This window comes from Neoarius graeffei, chromosome 25 (genome assembly GCF_027579695.1).
Source record: "Neoarius graeffei isolate fNeoGra1 chromosome 25, fNeoGra1.pri, whole genome shotgun sequence".
Lineage (NCBI taxonomy): Eukaryota > Metazoa > Chordata > Actinopteri > Siluriformes > Ariidae > Neoarius > Neoarius graeffei.
Window position 1 is genome coordinate 48037645 of NC_083593.1, and position 18909 is coordinate 48056553.

Below are 18909 nucleotides of genomic sequence, written 5' to 3' on the forward strand. Positions count from 1 at the left end.
CCACTGCATTCACATCCAACACAAATACAGCCACTGCATTCACAGCCAACACAAATACAGCCACTGCATTCACAGCCAACACAAATACAGCCACTGCATTCACAGCCAACACAACAACTATTGCAACAACATCCAACACAAATACAGCCACCGCATCCACAGCCACCACTACAACTATTGCAACAACATCCAACACAAATACAGCCACTGCATTCACATCCAACACAAATACAGCCACTGCATTCACAGCCAACACAAATACAGCCACTGCATTCACATCCAACACAAATACAGCCACTGCATTCACATCCAACACAAATACAGCCACCGCATCCACAGCCACCACTACAACTATTGCAACAACATCCAACACAAATACAGCCACTGCATTCACATCCAACACAAATACAGCCACTGCATTCACAGCCAACACAAATACAGCCACTGCATTCACAGCCAACACAAATACAGCCACTGCATTCACAGCCAACACAACAACTATTGCAACAACATCCAACACAAATACAGCCACCGCATCCACAGCCACCACTACAACTATTGCAACAACATCCAACACAAATACAGCCACTGCATTCACAGCCAACACAAATACAGCCACCGCATCCACAGCCAACACAAATACAGCCACCGCATCCACAGCCAACACAAATACAGCCACCGCATCCACAGCCAACACAACAACTATTGCAACAACATCCAACACAAATACAGCCACCGCATCCACAGCCAACACAAATACAGCCACTGCATCCACAGCCAACACAAATACAGCCACCGCATCCACAGCCAACACAAATACAGCCACCGCATCCACGGCCAACACAAATACAGCCACTGCATCCACAGCCAACACAACAACTATTGCAACAACATCCAACACAAATACAGCCACTGCATCCACAGCCACCACTACAACTATTGCAACAACATCCAACACAAATACAGCCACCACATCCACAGCCACTACTACAACTGCTGCCATGACAACCAACACAACTACACCCACCACATCCACACAAACCACAACCACGAAAACCACATCCACTACATCTGCAGGTATGATTTTAATTCTTCTTCTTTTCCTGTATCAAATCTAATATGTTTTAATGTAATTTTTTTGAGAACGATATTGCACTAGCAGTTGATACCATGATAAAAAGTACAGCATGTACTGCAGCTTTTCATTTTCATTTTTCCAACAGACATCCATGTATTAAGCTTCTCACTGGCGATAAATGAAGAATTTGACTTTGCACTCACTGATCAACGTAGTGCAAAGTACCAAGCATATAAATCAAGAATTGAAAGTTCAGTAAGTGTTACACAATATAATATGCTTTATGTTTGTATTATTATTATTATTATTATTATTATTATTAGTAATAGTAGTACTAGTATTGTTGTGGCATATATACATACAATGGTACTGTTACTGTAACATAAATTAAATATGATGGAATGGGCATTATTTTGCCCTCAGATTGATGATAGTTACAGAAATGTACCTACCTACCAAGCCAAATCTGGGAGAGTGACCGGATTCAGGTGATGCTTATTATTATTATTATTATTATTATTATTATTATTATTATTGTTGTTGTTGTTGGTTAGTTTTTTACATTTCCAATAAAATTAACCCATGATCCAAACTATAATCTACCTTTTTGTGAATTGAAACCATACAGGACTGTAAAAGTTTGATCAACAATTAAATAAGTTATGCACCTAATGGTGTGCTGTATTTTAAACAGGCCTGGCAGTGTGGTGGCAGACTTTACCATTAAAACAACAAGTGATAACCTTAATTTGGTATCAGCAAACCAACAGCTTGCTAGCAATCTCCATTCATGGGGATTTAATGTGAGCGATACTGCATTCAGTCAAAGTGGTAGGAACATTATTATTATTATTATTATTATTATTATTATTATTAATTTATTTTTTCAACTTAGATTTTTTGCAACCTGTTTACCTGTTCATTATCCTATCATCACACCAGTTTTATTTTTTAAAATCTATATATAAGTTCTCCAGTGTTAGTGCTGTACATGTGTAAAATGGAACTGGGAAAAAAAGAACAAAAAACACTTTACTTTAGAGATGTACTTGGCTCTTCATTTTAGTGAAAGATGGACTATATAAGAACAGTGGCAATATATATCCTGGGACAAATCTCACACTGACCTGCAATCCTCCCGTGAATAATGGCATAATATGGACCATAAATGGGAATAAACTACAGCCATCGGATAAGTATGTCATTAATAAAACTGGACTCACTGTGAATAATGCCACTCCCAGTGACAGTGGTAAGTCAGAAGGAATTCTACTAAATCAGCATTGTACATTGGTCAGATGTAATAAGTAAACTTGATAAATACGTGAATGAAATTGTTTGATCATGAAGATTATTACAAAACAAAATATGATGTACATACAAGAGTAAAAACAGGTTTTAATAAAAATAATAACTATAAGTCTGTGAAGTTAAAAAACCCCAACAACCTTGTGTTTGTGGTTGTAAAAGCATGCACTACACTTTCGGCATATACAGTGGCCTCAAAATGTATTTGGACACTTCAGCCACACAAACGTGTACATTTCTCTGTATTAGAACACAACATGTTAAACTAACTGGCATTTATTTATTTAAAAACAGACAAAAAATATTTCAAACATTTCCTCCAAATAGATTATGTTTAAAATACTAAAATTATAGATAGACTTTTTTTAAATAATTGGATAAAAAATATATTGGACACTCAATAGTGACTTCATTATTAAATACAGTTTAAAATGTTTTGGTGTTTGGCTTGCCATACTTTTATTTCACAGGATTTCTTAACAATATCTGGGCATGGAATCAGCCACTTTCTGTAACAGTAGTGGTGGAAGTTTGCTCCAACAAAGCTTTCAGTTTATCCATACAACAACCCCGAGTCCAAAAAAGTTGGGACCCTGTGTAAAATGAAAACAGAAGGCAGTGATTTGCAAATCGTTTTTGATCTATATTCAGTTGAATAGAATACAAACCAAGATATTTATCAGTTTGATCCTTACACTTTATTGTATTGTGTAAATATACACTCATTTTGAATTTGATGCCTGCAACATGTTACAAAAAAGTCAGGACAGGGGCATGTTTACCATGGTGTTACATCACCTTTTCTTTTAACAACATTCAGTAAGTGTTTGGGAACTGAGGACACTAATTTTTAAATATTTGAACATGAATTTCTTTCCAATTCTTGCTTAATATAAGACTTCAGTTGTTCAACAGTCTTGGGTCTCTGTTGTTGGATTTTGCACTTCATAATGTGCAACACATTTTCAATGGGATTCAGGCAGGCAGGCAGGCAGGCCAGTTTAGCACCTGCACTCTTTTACTATGAAGCCACGCTGTTGTAACACATACAGAAAGTGGTTTGGCATTGTCTTGCTGGAAAAAGCAGGGATGTCCTTGAAAAAGACCTCATCTGGATGGCAGCATATGTTACTCTAAGTTACTCTAAGTTATACTCTAAGTTATAAGTTACTCATTTCATAGGCATGAAATGTGGACTCATCAAACCACAGCTCACTTTTCCACTTTGTGTCAGTCCATCTCAGATGCTCTTAGGATTTAGTAAAGTGATTTGAGAATCATTATTTCAAACAGCATTTGGTTTGCTTTGGATCATTAACCTGCTGAGAATCCACTTAATTAAAATACACTTTGAATAATTTCCTTGCTGATTTATTTATTTATTTATTTTTACACAATACATTGAATTGTAGAGGAAGGCAGATTTAGGTTTTTGCTGATCTGGCAAATAGAGTACACTTTCTTCTGGCAAAAAGATGACCTTTTATCAAAACGTACTTTCCTCTCCTTAGTCATTTTTACAATTACTTTTAAGCAGTTGGTCCCAGGCTCTAAATTGACCGTAGGTGTGAATGTGAGTGTGAATGGTTGTCTGTGTCTATGTGTCAGCCCTGTGATGACCTGGCGACTTGTCCAGGGTGTACCCCGCCTTTCGCCCGTAGTCAGCTGGGATAGGCTCCAGCTTGCCTGCGACCCTGTAGAAGGATAAAGCGGCTAGAGATAATGAGATGAGATGAATGAGTTGGTCCCAAGTTAATTTATCATAGGTGTACATAGTTACCTTCAATTTCATACAGGTGCCTTGAGCAGAGTAACCACATGGTGTAGTTCATCACACTAACTATGGATTAAGTGTGACATCCAGAATAGGCTTAAGTTGCTTTTTTTATGTCTAATTTTCAACATCCATCCATTATCTGTAGCTACTTTATCCTGTTCTACAGGGTCGCAGGCAAGCTGGAGCCTATCCCTGCTGACTACGGGCGAGAGGCGATAACCTGGCGACTTGTACACCCTGGACAAGTCGCCAGGTCATTGCAGGGCTGATACAGACACAGACAACCATTCACACTCACATTCACACCTACGGTCAATTTAGAGCCACCAGTTAACCTAACCTGCATGTCTTTGGACTGTGGGGGAAACCGGAGCACCAGGAGGAAACCCATGTAGACACGGGGAGAACATGCAACCTCCGCACAGAAAGGCCCTCGCCGGCCACGGGGCTCGACCCCAGGACCTTCTTGCTGTGAGACGACAGTGCTAACCACTACACCACCATGCCGCCTAATTTTCAACATTATATACATTATTTTTATCTTATTAGACATATTTTATGGCAAGTGTTTTGCTTGAAAAGTGTTCTTACATTATTATAAAATAAATGGCGTTTGTTTTGACATTTTGTTTTCTAATGCACTGAAATTCATACATGTGCCAAAAAAGTGTAAAAAAACAAAACAAAACCCTAAAAATATACTTACATTATATTTTAAAACTGTTTAATGAAGTTTCAAAATTATTATTGTCATTTAATCATTATTAAACACACTCTGGTGTATATTAATCTGACTTTCTCTGACTTCTCAGGTGAATATGCATGCACAACCACAGTAAACTCAACACCCTATGTTATCTGGCAAGCCATTACAATTCATCCGTATCCTGATATCCAAGTGAGCCGTGACAAAGTTGTAAAATGTGAGGATTCGGTAATCACACTGCAGTGTTGTGTTCAGGGGAAATACAAAGTAAAATGGACTGACCCTGTAGCTTGCAACTCAACTTCAACAGGTCACAAGCATAGCGTTTTATTTTATTTTTTAATATGTGATGTGCATAATCATGAATACTAACCCAACTGAAAATTAATAAATTAAAATCAAGACAATATATTATTACAAACAAATATTTAATCTGAATTCACTATTTTAAATACAGTGATTGACTTAATGATCATTTGCCCTGTTTGGCTGAAAATGAAGCTATTTTTGACACTTTCAACCATTTACTTGTGTTGTACAGTCACACCGAAAGGCTGCACATTATGTGAATATAAAATTAACAAGCAGGACTGCCAGTCGACAGACAAAGTAATAAAAGTCACATGTCAACTCACATCACCTATCAATGGAAGTACTACTCAACATTACAATTCAAAGAGCATCAAAATAGATGTCAAAAAAAGAGGTGAGTAATCCACACATGCAAACTCCTCACCTTTCGGCGAAATTCGCCGTTTTGGCCCCAAAATAGGTCACTTGTGTGAATCGTGTAGATCCGAAGAGTTTTTTTTTTGGGGGGGGGTAGGCAGGCTACAACGCTATTGTTGCCAAACATTTCACTTACAAGGTTACAGCCAATCAAGATAAACAGTTACTAACGCGCTTCTTTTCCATTGGAGTTCCGATCAGCTGGTGCACAACCCACTGCTGGTTGCCAGTCCTCGCTTACGAATATTCCACAGATTCAGACCGCAAAGTCACCTTTTTATAGAGAGATCTGGCAACCTCATCTCGCGACTGAATCTGAATACCAATGGAACAGTTTCCAGCGCGCTCGGGGGTGAATAACCATGGGCGGATCTACCGGGGTGGCATATGCCACTCTAAAAGAAAGCCTTGCCACCCCTGCTGCTACCCCAGTTGGCAGCGACGAATTCAAAGAAAAATTACGGCCAATTTGACATTTACGTGCGCGAATTTCCAATGTCCGACTGCGGCGAATGCAGCACGAGATAACGCCAGAGATTGGTTGTTTTGGAAAATTGAGAGGCGCGAAGCGAGGGAGCCAGGAGTCGCGAGGAAAGGAGACACGGGAGGAAAGGGGTAAAAGCTGATTAACTATCTATCAAAAAATGAAATTATAATGAATGAACAGTGCTAGCATAGTTGCGATGCTGATTTTGAGAGGATAAAAATCAGGTTGGAGAAGGTTATTTAGCTAACTATACATGTAAGGCAAAAAAAAAGTGTGTTTCCGGTAACCCGACCGATCGAGAATTTCCGCGTCGAAATTGCCGACCGTAAAGTTTTTATTACAAATTTCCCTCGATATTTTAGTGTAAGCGGCGTTAGTTTGTCATAATTTTTTGTTTCAACGCATTCAAGTTGTGAAAGAAACGATAAAAAGTAAAATGTTTTGCCACTTCTATCAGCCCTCCTGGCTGTAATGCAAATTGCTTCCTCTTCAGTATACAAGTGCACTTCCATGGCAGGGAAAAACACTACATTTTGCCGCCTATGTAGTCCCCTATTTATACAAATAGGAGTCATTCAGGATTCAGCCGTGTTTTTGCTCGACCCAAGTTCTACAGTAGGCTCGGCGAGGCCGGCTGCTTTTAATGGAAGTAGCCGAGCCTAGGACGTTAAACCATATTTTCACGTTATTTCTTGATAAGGTGTTTTCACATTATCACATGAAAATATCATGACATTACGTGTTATGTTATTACATGATAAATATATTGTAAAAACGTGATAACTCTGTTAACAATATCTTTTCACGTAATTTGAGTCTAAGCCAATTTTTTTTTTTTTTTGAGTGTGGCAGCAATACGCTTCCGCAGATCATAACTCGAACTCTTGCGATATTTTTTTTATTCGTTTAAAGATTTAAAACACTTATTTTATTATGATGTGTGGTATAAAGGATTCTGTGCCAAAATACTATTTTGTAAGATGTTTACTTGTGTTAATTTTTTCGAACAAAATAAAACAAATTAAGAAAAAAAATTTCCTACCTACCGACCTTATTTTAGTATTTCATGTTACCTGAAACACACTTTTTTTTTTTTTTTTTTTTTTTTTGGCCTAATGTTAGCTAGGTCTGACATTAGTTTTGTGTAAAGTCGGCCACAAAAGTTAATATTGATTCACCGTCTGTGAAGGAAAACATTGCTATTGGCTGAAGCTTATGATTCAAATATTGAGGATCTTAAACATGAGTTACATCAGACGAGGAGAGTACTAGACAGAAAAAAGGGGGAACAGGAGAGTCCTACCACTCTCATGGAGTTCACTGTTTTTGGACCCATACCAAGATGATGTTGATGTTTTTTTTTTGAGTTGTTCAGGTTGTGTAAAATAGCGGTTGTCTTGCCTGTGAGCAGTGCATCCTGTGAACGAAGTTTTTCATCTCTCAGGCTCATAAAGACTTATTTGCGGTTGACTATGACAGAAAAGAGACTATCAAGTTTGGCTGTACTCAGCATTGAATCAAAGCGCACAAAAGCATTAGATCTTGATAAATTTGTGAAGCGTTTTGCTGAGCAACATGGAAATCACCGCATTCAGCTGTTGTAGGCATGACAAGTTCATGTTATGCTCACTGGTGAGCCTTTACAAAGCGTGAGGAAAAAAACTATAAAATGTGACACTGGTGTAAATGGTTTAAATCATGCTGAACTTGAAGCAGTGTTGTTATTATTGTTTTTTAGTGTCTGTTCTTTTGCATATACAGTATAAAACTGTCCAGAAACGGTATAGACCTCATCTGAGAATGTGTGTTCTTCGTGAACAATAAAGGCATGAGATTAAGTTTATCTGTATGAGTTTGTAAATGGCAGCCCGTGCCCTTTTGTAGTGTGTACATACTATTTGTTGTCAAACTGTGATTAAATTCAGTATATATACATGTCTGTAATACGTTGCCACCCCTCAAAAATTCCTGCCCCCCTCTTGCCACCCCATAAATATTTTTCTAGATCCGCCCCTGATTTCACATAGGTGATGTCTTTAAGAAAATTGACAGACAGGGATTGGCCAGGTGTGTCCTCTGGGGTAGGTCTGTTAGATAGCACAGGCAGTAATATATACCTTTTTGTAAATAGCCCACTGTGTTGTACACAGGGGTGAAAATTAACTTCACAAAATATCAAACTTTACCGGCCACTGACAAATAAATGGTACAATTTACCAGCCACTCAACAGTAACTTATTAAGACATGTTTATGGAAAGTTATTTTGTACTGTATTAAATTCAAGATGTCACTGGTTGCAATTTTTTTTGTAACGTAGACTACGAAATGTACTTTTGCGCGCGTGCCGTGTCCCCGTGCATCCTTCTCACCTTTTTCACCCCTGACCAGTTTGCATGCCTGGTAATCATTGCAGTAGTTATTACAGTAATGGTGTAACATAATGCTATTATATTTTATTCTATCCACATTCACTGGATATGAGCAATCACGTGCTCTGATTGGCTACTCTACTATTAGGATATCAGGTCATATACCGTGAATAGAGAAAAACAAAATGGCGGTGCATGTTGCTGAACCAACAGAGGATGAAATAAAAACTCTACTCGAAAATAAAACCCCAGAAATACAAAAAAAGCAACAAAATATGGAATAAAAGTATTTGATGGTAAGAACATATCTTTTTTATTTTTCAAGAATTATTATTATTATCACATTTTTCACAAATTGCTCCTGTCATTTCGCCGGTTTGTTTACATTTTAAGCAGAAATGATTTTGTTGGACGTTTTGTCTCATCTCATCTCATTATCTCAAGCCGCTTTATCCTGTTCTACAGGGTCGCAGGCAAGCTGGAGCCTATCCCAGCTGACTACGGGCGAAAGGCGGGGTACACCCTGGACAAGTCGCCAGGTCATCACAGGGCTGACACATAGACACAGACAACCATTCACACTCACATTCACACCTACGCTCAATTTAGAGTCACCAGTTAACCTAACCTGCATGTCTTTGGACTGTGGGGGAAACCAGAGCACCCGGAGGAAACCCACGCGGACACGGGGAGAACATGCAAACTCCACACAGAAAGGCCTTCGCCGGCCACGGGGCTCGAACCCGGACCTTCTTGCTGTGAGGCGACAGCGCTAACCACTACACCACCGTGCTGCCTGGACGTTTTGTATAAAGTTTTTATTAACTGAATTTGCAAAAAAAAAAAAAAAATGCTCTGTTTTTTTCAAAATCCAATGAATGTGGATAGAATAAAACAGTTATTCCACTCAATCTCATCGTACACGGCTTATAGCCGACTCGGTGCTACGCGCCTCATCGGCTGTCAGCTCATGTACGACTCGATTTCGTTGAATAACTGTTAAATATGGACACGAGTGTTTTATTGGGAAATACACCCCTTGTATTTTTCATACGAGCTCCATCCAGGACATGGAGAACCAAATCCATAACATAAATCTCTCTATGTCACTCGTGAGGAAATTGATGAATTGTTTTGATACGTTTGGGTACTTTTTGCTTGTAAATGTGTCTATAAAATAAAAAGAGCCTCACACATTGACTTGAAGACATGAAGTTTATTTTCTCGTGTTGAAAAACTCACATTATTCATACAAAATACATCACGGATCTGAGTGACATATTTCCCGATATTTCACTCTGATGATGTCACTCCCAGTGTTTTCCTGCTGACTAGACGCGCATTGTCAAAATATCGAACCAGTTCAAAATTAAAATTCTTTTGATGAACTTGCATATTTTTGTGGATGTGTCCATATAATAAAACCAACATTACATGGTGGTGCGAGGACGTGAAGTTAATCTTCTTGTGTTGAAAAATCTATCACTCATTTGCTTCTCTCACTCGTGAATATATTCACTACTCGAAGATAAACTTCATATCTTCACGTGACCATGTAATATCATCTATATCTGTATTTAAACTGGAAGCAGACATGTTCTCGAACCCTTCCACTATGATGGGGAAAAATTCATTTACAAGTATTAACAACAAATAGCAATTTGTTGTGAAAGTTTAAGAAGCACCTGTTTGCAACTTAAGTGTGAAAATATACGTGTATGCATCTTTCATGTACATGATCACAAAGTCACATCATATCCGGTATGTGCAGCATACATAACAACAGTTATTTTAAAAAGACATTTAGGTTTCTTAGATAAGATATGTAATTTTCATACTTGTTTTAGGTCTTCAATGTGTGCTTTAATACTTGATTTAGGTCTCGTTTTGATTGGAAATTCAGCTGTTGCATGTAGCTGGCAACCCCAGAGCATGTGAATTACTTAATGCAAGTTTACATTAGAGTCAGTAATATTGCTGTTTATGTCAAATTTATAGACTCTCCCAGCAACATGAAGAAATTACTGACAAGCATTAAAATGTCTTGAGGAACTGTTCTCCCAAAATGTTTAGCATTACAAATGAAATTTTCAGTGTTATAATTATATTTAACAATTATGTCACTTTTTCCAAAACCAATTCAAAATCCCGAACCACCTCAACTGACTCCTTTCCTCCACATCGAAAGGAGTCAGTTGAGGTGGTTCGGGCACCTTGTTAGGATGCCCCCTGGACGCCTCCCAAAGGAGGTTTTCTGGGCATGCTCCACCGGGAGGAGACCCCGGGGCAGGCCCAGGACACGCTGGAGAGATTACATCTCTTGGCTGGCCTGGGAACACCTCGGTATTCCCCCGGAAGAGCTAGTGGAGGTGGCCGGAGAGAGGGAAGTCTGGGCTGCTCTGCTTAGGCTGCCTCCCACGACCCGGATCTGGATAAGTGGTAGAAGATGGATGGATGGATGGATGGATGGATGGACAATTCAAAATTCTGTACAAGGCATTTGAGTGACAAGGCAAACACAATTGTAGGTGCTGATTTATAGTCAAGGTGGAGCAAGAGGAAGAGTTTTATTATAGTAATATTATAATAATTAAATGGACATTTACATTGCTGGGAAAAAAAAAGAAAAGAAAAAGAAAATGCACAACTGAATATGCAACTTTTGCAAGTGAATTTAAATTATATCTTTAAAAGGCACACTCGTGAAGGAACTTCATCTTCAATTATATTTAACTCAGTAGCTACTTACTGTAAGTTCAGGAAATGCTGCCAGATAAACAGGTTTTCTCAGATTGCTGAAGAATTTGAGTGTTTAGCATAAGTATTACGCAACCACATTACTCACTGACATTGTTATATACAATGACTGACTAACTAATTAACTAAATACTTCTTCTTCTTCTTCTTCTTCTTCTTCTTCTTCAGCATTTACCTGCTCTGACAGTCTATTTGGAGCTGGAAATCTGGGAGACGAACACATTGGTGACTGTAATGGAAAAATGGTTGGCTCTCAAAAGGCTAAGTGTAATTCATCAGGCCTCTGGCACCTCATAGAAAACAACTGTATCCTGCGCATCATTCAAAATTTAAAAGATGAAGCTCAGGCAATTTTTTCTGACTTCCATGAAGGATTATGAAAAAAGTGATTTCTGTTCACTTCTTGAGAACAATGTTTTTTTTTTTAATAGAATTTACAGGTACCAGGCATCCAAGGCTTTATGGGAAATATCATCAGTAATACTATAGAAGAGACTGAAACCATAATTGAATCTCCAGCTACCATATTAACAATTGTAGAAATACTGACAATCGTTTCCAATCTCTCACAAACAGTTTTAATCAGTCAACCCGTTATGATGGTAAGTCAGTAAACACTGCATTTAGTTTATATACTGTTTGAAGTACATGGTAAATACATGAGTGGGAATAGCTTTAACGTTGACAATTTTATCGTTTTTTTTGCTTTTACTTTTTGTTGAACAGACTCAAAACAGTTGTTTCTGCTTTGTGATAATTTAGTGATTTTTACTGATGGACTAGATGCCTCAGATGCTATTTTTAATGCATAATTCACTTTCACTTTGAAGGACTTCCTGAAAACAACTGATGTAATTGGATCTGTAGGTGCACGGGACACATGGATGCATTTAAACAAAAACAGTACAGCCATGAATGCTAGTTCTGAACTTCTGAAGTCTATTGAGAGCATTGCCCGCAGACTCAGGGATGAAAACTTCAACATAACAACAAACTACACGTCTCTCAGTAAAACTCACATTACTTCACCCTTTTCTGGCACATTTGGTATGAATTTAACTACCCAAATAAATTTACCTATGATTTGGGAGCCAACTTTCATCACAGTGATCATTTCTTCTGCTCTTGAAAATGCCTTACCTGTTCGAAATCTGGCCAATAATGATGGCACTGAAACTGGCACAAGGATCAATGGAGATATAGCTCTGATTGAGACAAAGTCAACAATCAATAATATTTCCTTTTCTTTTGATATCAAAAATGTGACACTGGGAAACCCTCAATGTGTCTTCTGGAACTTTAGTCTTCTGAATGGCATCGGGGGATGGGACACAACTGGATGTCAACTAAAGCCATTAGGGAATGAATCTGAAAGATTTACATGTGAGTGCAATCACACAACCTCTTTTTCAATCCTGATGTCACCATTTGCCCTGAAAAAAAGCTTAGCCATAGTCTTAGGCTACATAACTTACATTGGTGTTGGCATTTCCATGGGTAGCTTGGTTTTGTGCCTCATCATTGAAATCCTTATATGGAAATCAGTGACAAAAAATGACACATCCTGTATCCGTCACGTCTCCGTCGTCAACATCGCGGTCTCCCTTCTGATTGCGGACATATGCTTCATCATTGGAGGAGCCGTTGTAAAGAAAGGAGTGGGACCCTGCAGTACAGCGACATTCTTCATGCACTTCTTTTATCTCGCCCTTTTCTTCTGGATGCTGCTGTCAGCACTCTTACTCCTCTACCGCACCCTCATGGTCTTTTCCAGAATGTCCAGAGGCACAATGATGGCCATAGCCTTCACTGTTGGCTATGGTGCACCATTAATCATAGCTGTCGTTACTGTGGCATCTACAGCTGGAAGCAAAGGATACATTCAAAAAGATCACAATTGTTGGCTGAACTGGAATAAAACGAAGGCCCTCCTGGCATTTGTGATTCTTGCTCTGACTATTGTAGCTGTGAACCTGTTGGTACTTATTGTGGTTCTGTGTAAGATGTTAAGGAGAGGAATTAATGCTTCCATTCAGCCAGATGAGAAACATCCCCTAGTGGTCATTGTGAGATGTGTGGGGGTTTTAACACCTCTCTTTGGTCTAACATGGGGATTCGGCATTGGGACCATGGTGTCATCAGACTTTGGGATTCATGTGGTGTTCGCCTTCCTTAATTCACTGCAGGTACTAAAGTCAAGTTAAGCTAATTTTCTTTGCAATTCTAATTACATACATAAATTGATTCTAATGTACAAAATAGTTTTAGTTATTCTTATAATTCTAACATGTTTATTTGTTATGATAAAAAAAATGTTGGGTTTGTTTCTTCAAAGGGATTCTTTATTTTGCTGTTTGGAACATTCCTGGACAGTAAGGTATGTGTGCTTCATTACCCAACTCTTTACCAAGAAGACTATTCTCACTAGCAGCGAATTGCTGGCAAAATTATGATTTTTTTTTTGTTTGAGTTAAATGTTGATGAATATTAAAATTGCAGACTTCATATTTCCCACCGAATATCTTGCATATATTTTGCTTATATTATCATCTGCCAGTCTACCCATATCATCATCATCGAGTAGTTTATAATTTAGTTGAAATGAAATGGAAACTGGGCGGCACGGTGGTGTAGTGATTAGTGCTGTCGCCTCACAGCAAGAAGGTCCGGGTTCGAGCCCCGTGGCCGGCGAGGGCCTTTCTGTGTGGAGTTTGCATGTTGTCCCTGTGTCTGCGTGGGTTTCCTCCGGGTGCTCCGGTTTCCACCACAGTCCAAAGACATGCAGGTTAGGTTAACTGTTGACTCTAAATTGACCGTAGGTGTGAATGTGAGTGTGAATGGCTGTCTGTGTCTATGTGTCGGCCCTGTGATGACCTGGCAACTTGTCCAGGGTGTACCCCGCCTTTCGCCCGTAGTCAGCTGGGATAGGCTCCAGCTTGCCTGCGACCCTGTAGAACAGGATAAAGCGGCTACAGATAATGAGATGAGATGAGACGAAATGGAAACCAATGTTACAACTGTACTGGCAAAGTTAAACAATTGTAATATTTTGTGAGTTAATTGTAACGTCAACACAACCTCCTATCATGCACATAATACAGTCCCCTCTGAAAGTTTTGGAATGGCAAGGCCAATTCTGCTTTTGCATCACCTGGCCTTACCAGAGCTAAAGAGAGAAAGAACTGGAATGTTGCTCAGTGGACTTGACAAAGCACAGTGAACCAAGACCAGCAGATGACATGGCACCCCAAATCATCACAGACTGTGGAAACTTCACACTGGACTTCAAACACCTTGGATTGTCTCCACTCTTCCTCCAGATTCTAGGATCTTGATTTCCAAATGAAATGCAAAATTTACTTTCATCTGAAAACAGGACTTTGGACCACTGAGTAACAGTTCAGTTCTTTCTCTCCTTAGCCCAGGTAAGATGCTTCTGACATTGTCTCTGGTTCCAAAGTGGCTTGATATTAGGAATGTGACAGTTGTAGCCCCTTTCCTAAAGACGTCCGTGCGTGGTGACTCTTGATAGACTCACACCAGCCTCCGTCCACTCCTTGTGATGCTCTCCCAAATTCTTGAATAAATTTTTCTTGACAATCCTCTTAAGGCTGTGGTCATCCCTGTTCCTTGTGCACCTTTTCCAGTTAGTCTTTTCAGCAATGACCTTCTGTGGCTTACCCTCCTTGTGGAGGGTGTCAGTGATTATCTTCTGGACAACCGGAGCTTTTTTATTTTATTTTCTCTCCTTTTTTTATTTTATTTTTTTCTTCTTTCTGTGTTTGATGTTTGCTTGAGTGTTTTTGTCCGCTAGTTGTGGTGTAGCTCCGGACCCAGTTTTGGGCATCGGTTCCCTCCAGGCCTTGGTTCACTGTGGGTGATGCCTGTGCTCCCAGCTATGGACTGCAGTGAGCTTATTGCTCATTTTAACTTCATGGTTGTCCAGCGCTCTGTGCTTTAATGCTTGGCGTGATGTTCTGAGTGATGCTCCTCGGTGGCGTCGCGGCAGCTGTGCAGGCGGTTTGGGACACACCAGCGCTCTGCATGGCGGTGCTTCTGTGCTTGCTTGGTGGATCCATGGCGTAGTGTTTGAGCAATGTTGCCGGCAGCATCACGGCGGCTGTGCTGGAGATGTGGGACTGTGGCCGCTACACCACTGGAATGATATCCTGACCTCTATTTGGTGGACTTTTTTTTTCTTTTCTGCTTATTATTGTAAAGTGACCTTGGGTTTTGAGAAAGGCGCTATATAAATTGAACATATTATTATTATTATTATTATTATTATTATTATTATTATTATTATTAACTGTCAAGTCAGCAGTGTTGGAACTTGGGCAGGTTTACCAGTGTATTATATCACCTTTTCTTTTAACAACACTCATTCAGTGTTTGGGAATTGAGGACACTAATTGTTGAAGTCCTGAAAGTGAAATTATTTCCTATTCATGCTTGAAATATAATTGCTCAACACTCTGGGCCCTCCGTTTTGCATTTTGTACATCATAATGTGCCACACATTTTCAGTCCAATGTAGGCAGGCCAGTTTAGCACCTGCATTGTTTTACTATGCAGCCATGCTGTTGTAACACAAGCAGAAAGTGGTTTGGCATTGTCTTGCTGGAATAAGTAGGGATGTCCTTGAAAAAGACCTCATCTGGATGGCAGCATACAGTATGTGGCTCCAAAACCTGTATGTACAGGTGCCTGTATGATGCCTTCACAGATGTGCAATTTACCCATGCCATGGGCATTAACACACCCCCATACCATTACAGATTCCGGCTTTTGAACTTTGTACTCGTAACAATTTGGACGGTCCTTTTCCTCTTGAGCCTGGAGGACACAATGTCCATGAGTTCCAAAATCAAATTGAAATGTGGACTCGTCAGATCACAGGACAGACGAGCTCGAGCCCAGAGAAGTCAAGTGGCATTTCTGGATTTTGTTGATATTGGGCTTAATGTGCATTTGCAGGCACAGTGATGACTATGTTTACCAAAAACAAGCCTTTGTATTCAGTTGAATATAGGTTGAAAATAATTTGAAAATCATTGCATTCTATTTTTCTCTACGTTTTACACAGCATCTCAACTTTTATTTGAATCAGGGTTGTGTGTAACTGATATAATTAACTCCTTTTACCAGAGGCTAAAGAAAATGGAATTTTCACTGATTTGGGGGCTGCCTATGATGAGCACTGAATATATTTATCCCAAAACCACTTCACGGTAGTGGTTAATAGTTTATATGAAAGTGGACATTCAGTGCTTTAAAAAAATTGCATTTATTTCTTTTTCTTTTTTTATTAACTTGCCTACTATGTTCCAATTCACCCCATTTCTAAAAAAGATAGAATGCTGTGTGAAAAAAAAGTGATGAATTTTCATGGACACTCTACATTTCATTGGAAATAGTATCAACTATTATATTATATATTATATAATATCAAATGTTGAAACTGAGAAATTTTGTTTCGTTTTGAAAAATATATACTCATTTTGAATTTAATACCAGCAACATGTTTCAAAAAAGTTGGCACAGGGGCATGTTTGCCACTGAGAAAAACTCCTCTTTTAACAACACTCACATTTGGAAAGTGAGGAGACTGAATACTGTAGTTTTGAAACTGAAATGTTTCCCCATTCTTGCCTGATATAGGATTTCCACTGCTCACAATTCAGGGTCCATCCATCCATTATCTGTAGCCGCTTATCCTGTTCTACAGGGTCGCAGGCAAGCTGGAGCCTATCCCAGCTGACTACGGGCGAGAGGCGGGGTACACCCTGGACAAGTCGCCAGGTCATCACAGGGCTGACACATAGACACAGACAACCATTCACACTCATGGTCAATTTAGAGTCACCAATTAGCCTAACCTGCATGCCTTTGGACTGTGGAGGAAACAGGGTGAGCATGCTCCACTCAGAAAACTCCACACAGAAAGGCCCTCATCAGCTGGTGGGCTTGAACCCAGGACCTTCTTGCTGTGAGGCAACAGTGCTAACCACTACACCACCGTGCCGCCCAATTCAGGGTCTCCTTTGTTGTATTTTTTGTTTCATAATGCGCCAAATGTTTTCAGTAGATGACAGGTCTGGATTGCAGGCAGGCCAGTTTAGCACCTGGACTCTTTTAATACAGAGCTATGCAGAAATCTAGGGTTTCTATTATTTGTAAATCATCACTTCCTGCATTTTATTTACATTTTACACAGCATCCCAACATATTTTAAATGGGGTTGTATTAAAATTTTATTGTGGCAATTGTATAGTGTTTTATTATCAAACAAACTTTAGTTGTTCTGTTCATTTCATCTTTGTACCAATGTTATTGCATATAATGTTTGTATTGTTTGAAAATATAAAATAAGTTGATTTCAGTTTTGCCTGGGAAATGGAATGCCAATGTACTGGGAAAAAGGGTTAACAAATGTTTGTTTGTTTGGTTTTTATTGCATATACAGAATGGTTTTACTTTATTTATATTATGGTCACAGGTCAGACAAGCACTGGCAGGAAAGCTGGGATCAAGGAACCAGACCACGGTAAATATAATTGATCTAATGCTGTATATGCTAGTTATTTGGGGAAAAAAACCCTTTTAATTTCATTCTTAACTAGACTTTTAAACTAAACTACTACAGTGCAGTAACTGGTGTGTCTAAATTACAGAGAATGAGTGCAGGACCTTCATCCTCAAGTGGACTTCCTTTCATTCAGAAATCATAACAGAGAAGTGTGTAAATGAACTGAAATTTGATAAATGCACATCAAATTTATACTTTTTTAAACAATAAGGCTGTTTTAACACATTATATATGACCATGACATTTTTTATTATAATGTTCCTTTACACACTAAATTTCTCTGAATCACAGATTCACTGTTTACTGTTCCCTGTCGTTATATCCATTCAATTAAAAATTCAATCATTTATAATACTCACTTCAGTTTTGTTCTTTTAATATTGTACATTTACATTTTTTTAAAGTGTATGATTACATCTAATTCTGCTTTAGGATGATTGATTTCCCTTTGATAATGTTAATTCTTTTAGCACATTGATTACTTTTAGCTCTTGTGATACCTTCAACACACACCAAGTATGTCTGCATTATCCTGATCTGTAAATAGCAGTGCTGTTTTGGTTTTTATTTTGATCTTTGCAGATGTGTACATCATATAAGATGGAGGCATTTTGCCTGTTTCTTCAGTTTCAAGAATCTCAGACGCAGTTATTGGTAGTTTAGCTATACAAAAACCAGTTAATGCTGTTGTGAACAAAGTTATTCAAAAAAGAAAATTAATGAATAAAAATAAATTAAAATTTTAAAACAGACTTTTTAAAGCCTCAGAAATGTGATTTCAGAATAACGTATTAGGAATGAATTTAATAAAATGATCTGTATAATTGCTTGTACCTAAACGTAGTACGCCTGTGACTTGAAATCCATGTGTACAACCACTCAGTGGTCAACTCCTACCATTCTTGGCTGATGTTTTGAAGCAAACAACATCACAAAGTACCATACTTCACATATTTTAAAGGAGAAAACATTTGTTTCCATTATTTAAACTTTTATTTCACAAATTGTCTAATTAGCATGCAAATCACATAGTTATTTGGAGATGCTGAATTCTACGGAGGAAAATGGCTAGAGCCCAAAAGGTCTGCAGTGAAAGGGCTGTATTACA

At 38.6% G+C, this 18909-nt stretch overlaps 1 protein-coding gene across 1 annotated transcript; it reads left to right on the forward strand.

Annotated features, from left to right (window-relative positions):
• The first annotated feature begins 1001 nt into the window (after window positions 1–1001).
• Window positions 1002–17943, forward strand: LOC132873237 (adhesion G protein-coupled receptor F5-like). The gene is made up of 13 exons (XM_060908596.1): window positions 1002–1077; window positions 1224–1333; window positions 1502–1566; window positions 1773–1909; window positions 2145–2330; window positions 4976–5179; window positions 5411–5575; window positions 11381–11559; window positions 11644–11814; window positions 12043–13398; window positions 13548–13589; window positions 17712–17759; window positions 17887–17943. Exons 1-13 carry the CDS (start codon window positions 1002–1004, stop codon window positions 17941–17943), a joined length of 2796 nt encoding a protein of 931 aa, XP_060764579.1.
• Window positions 17944–18909: the final 966 nt, after the last annotated feature.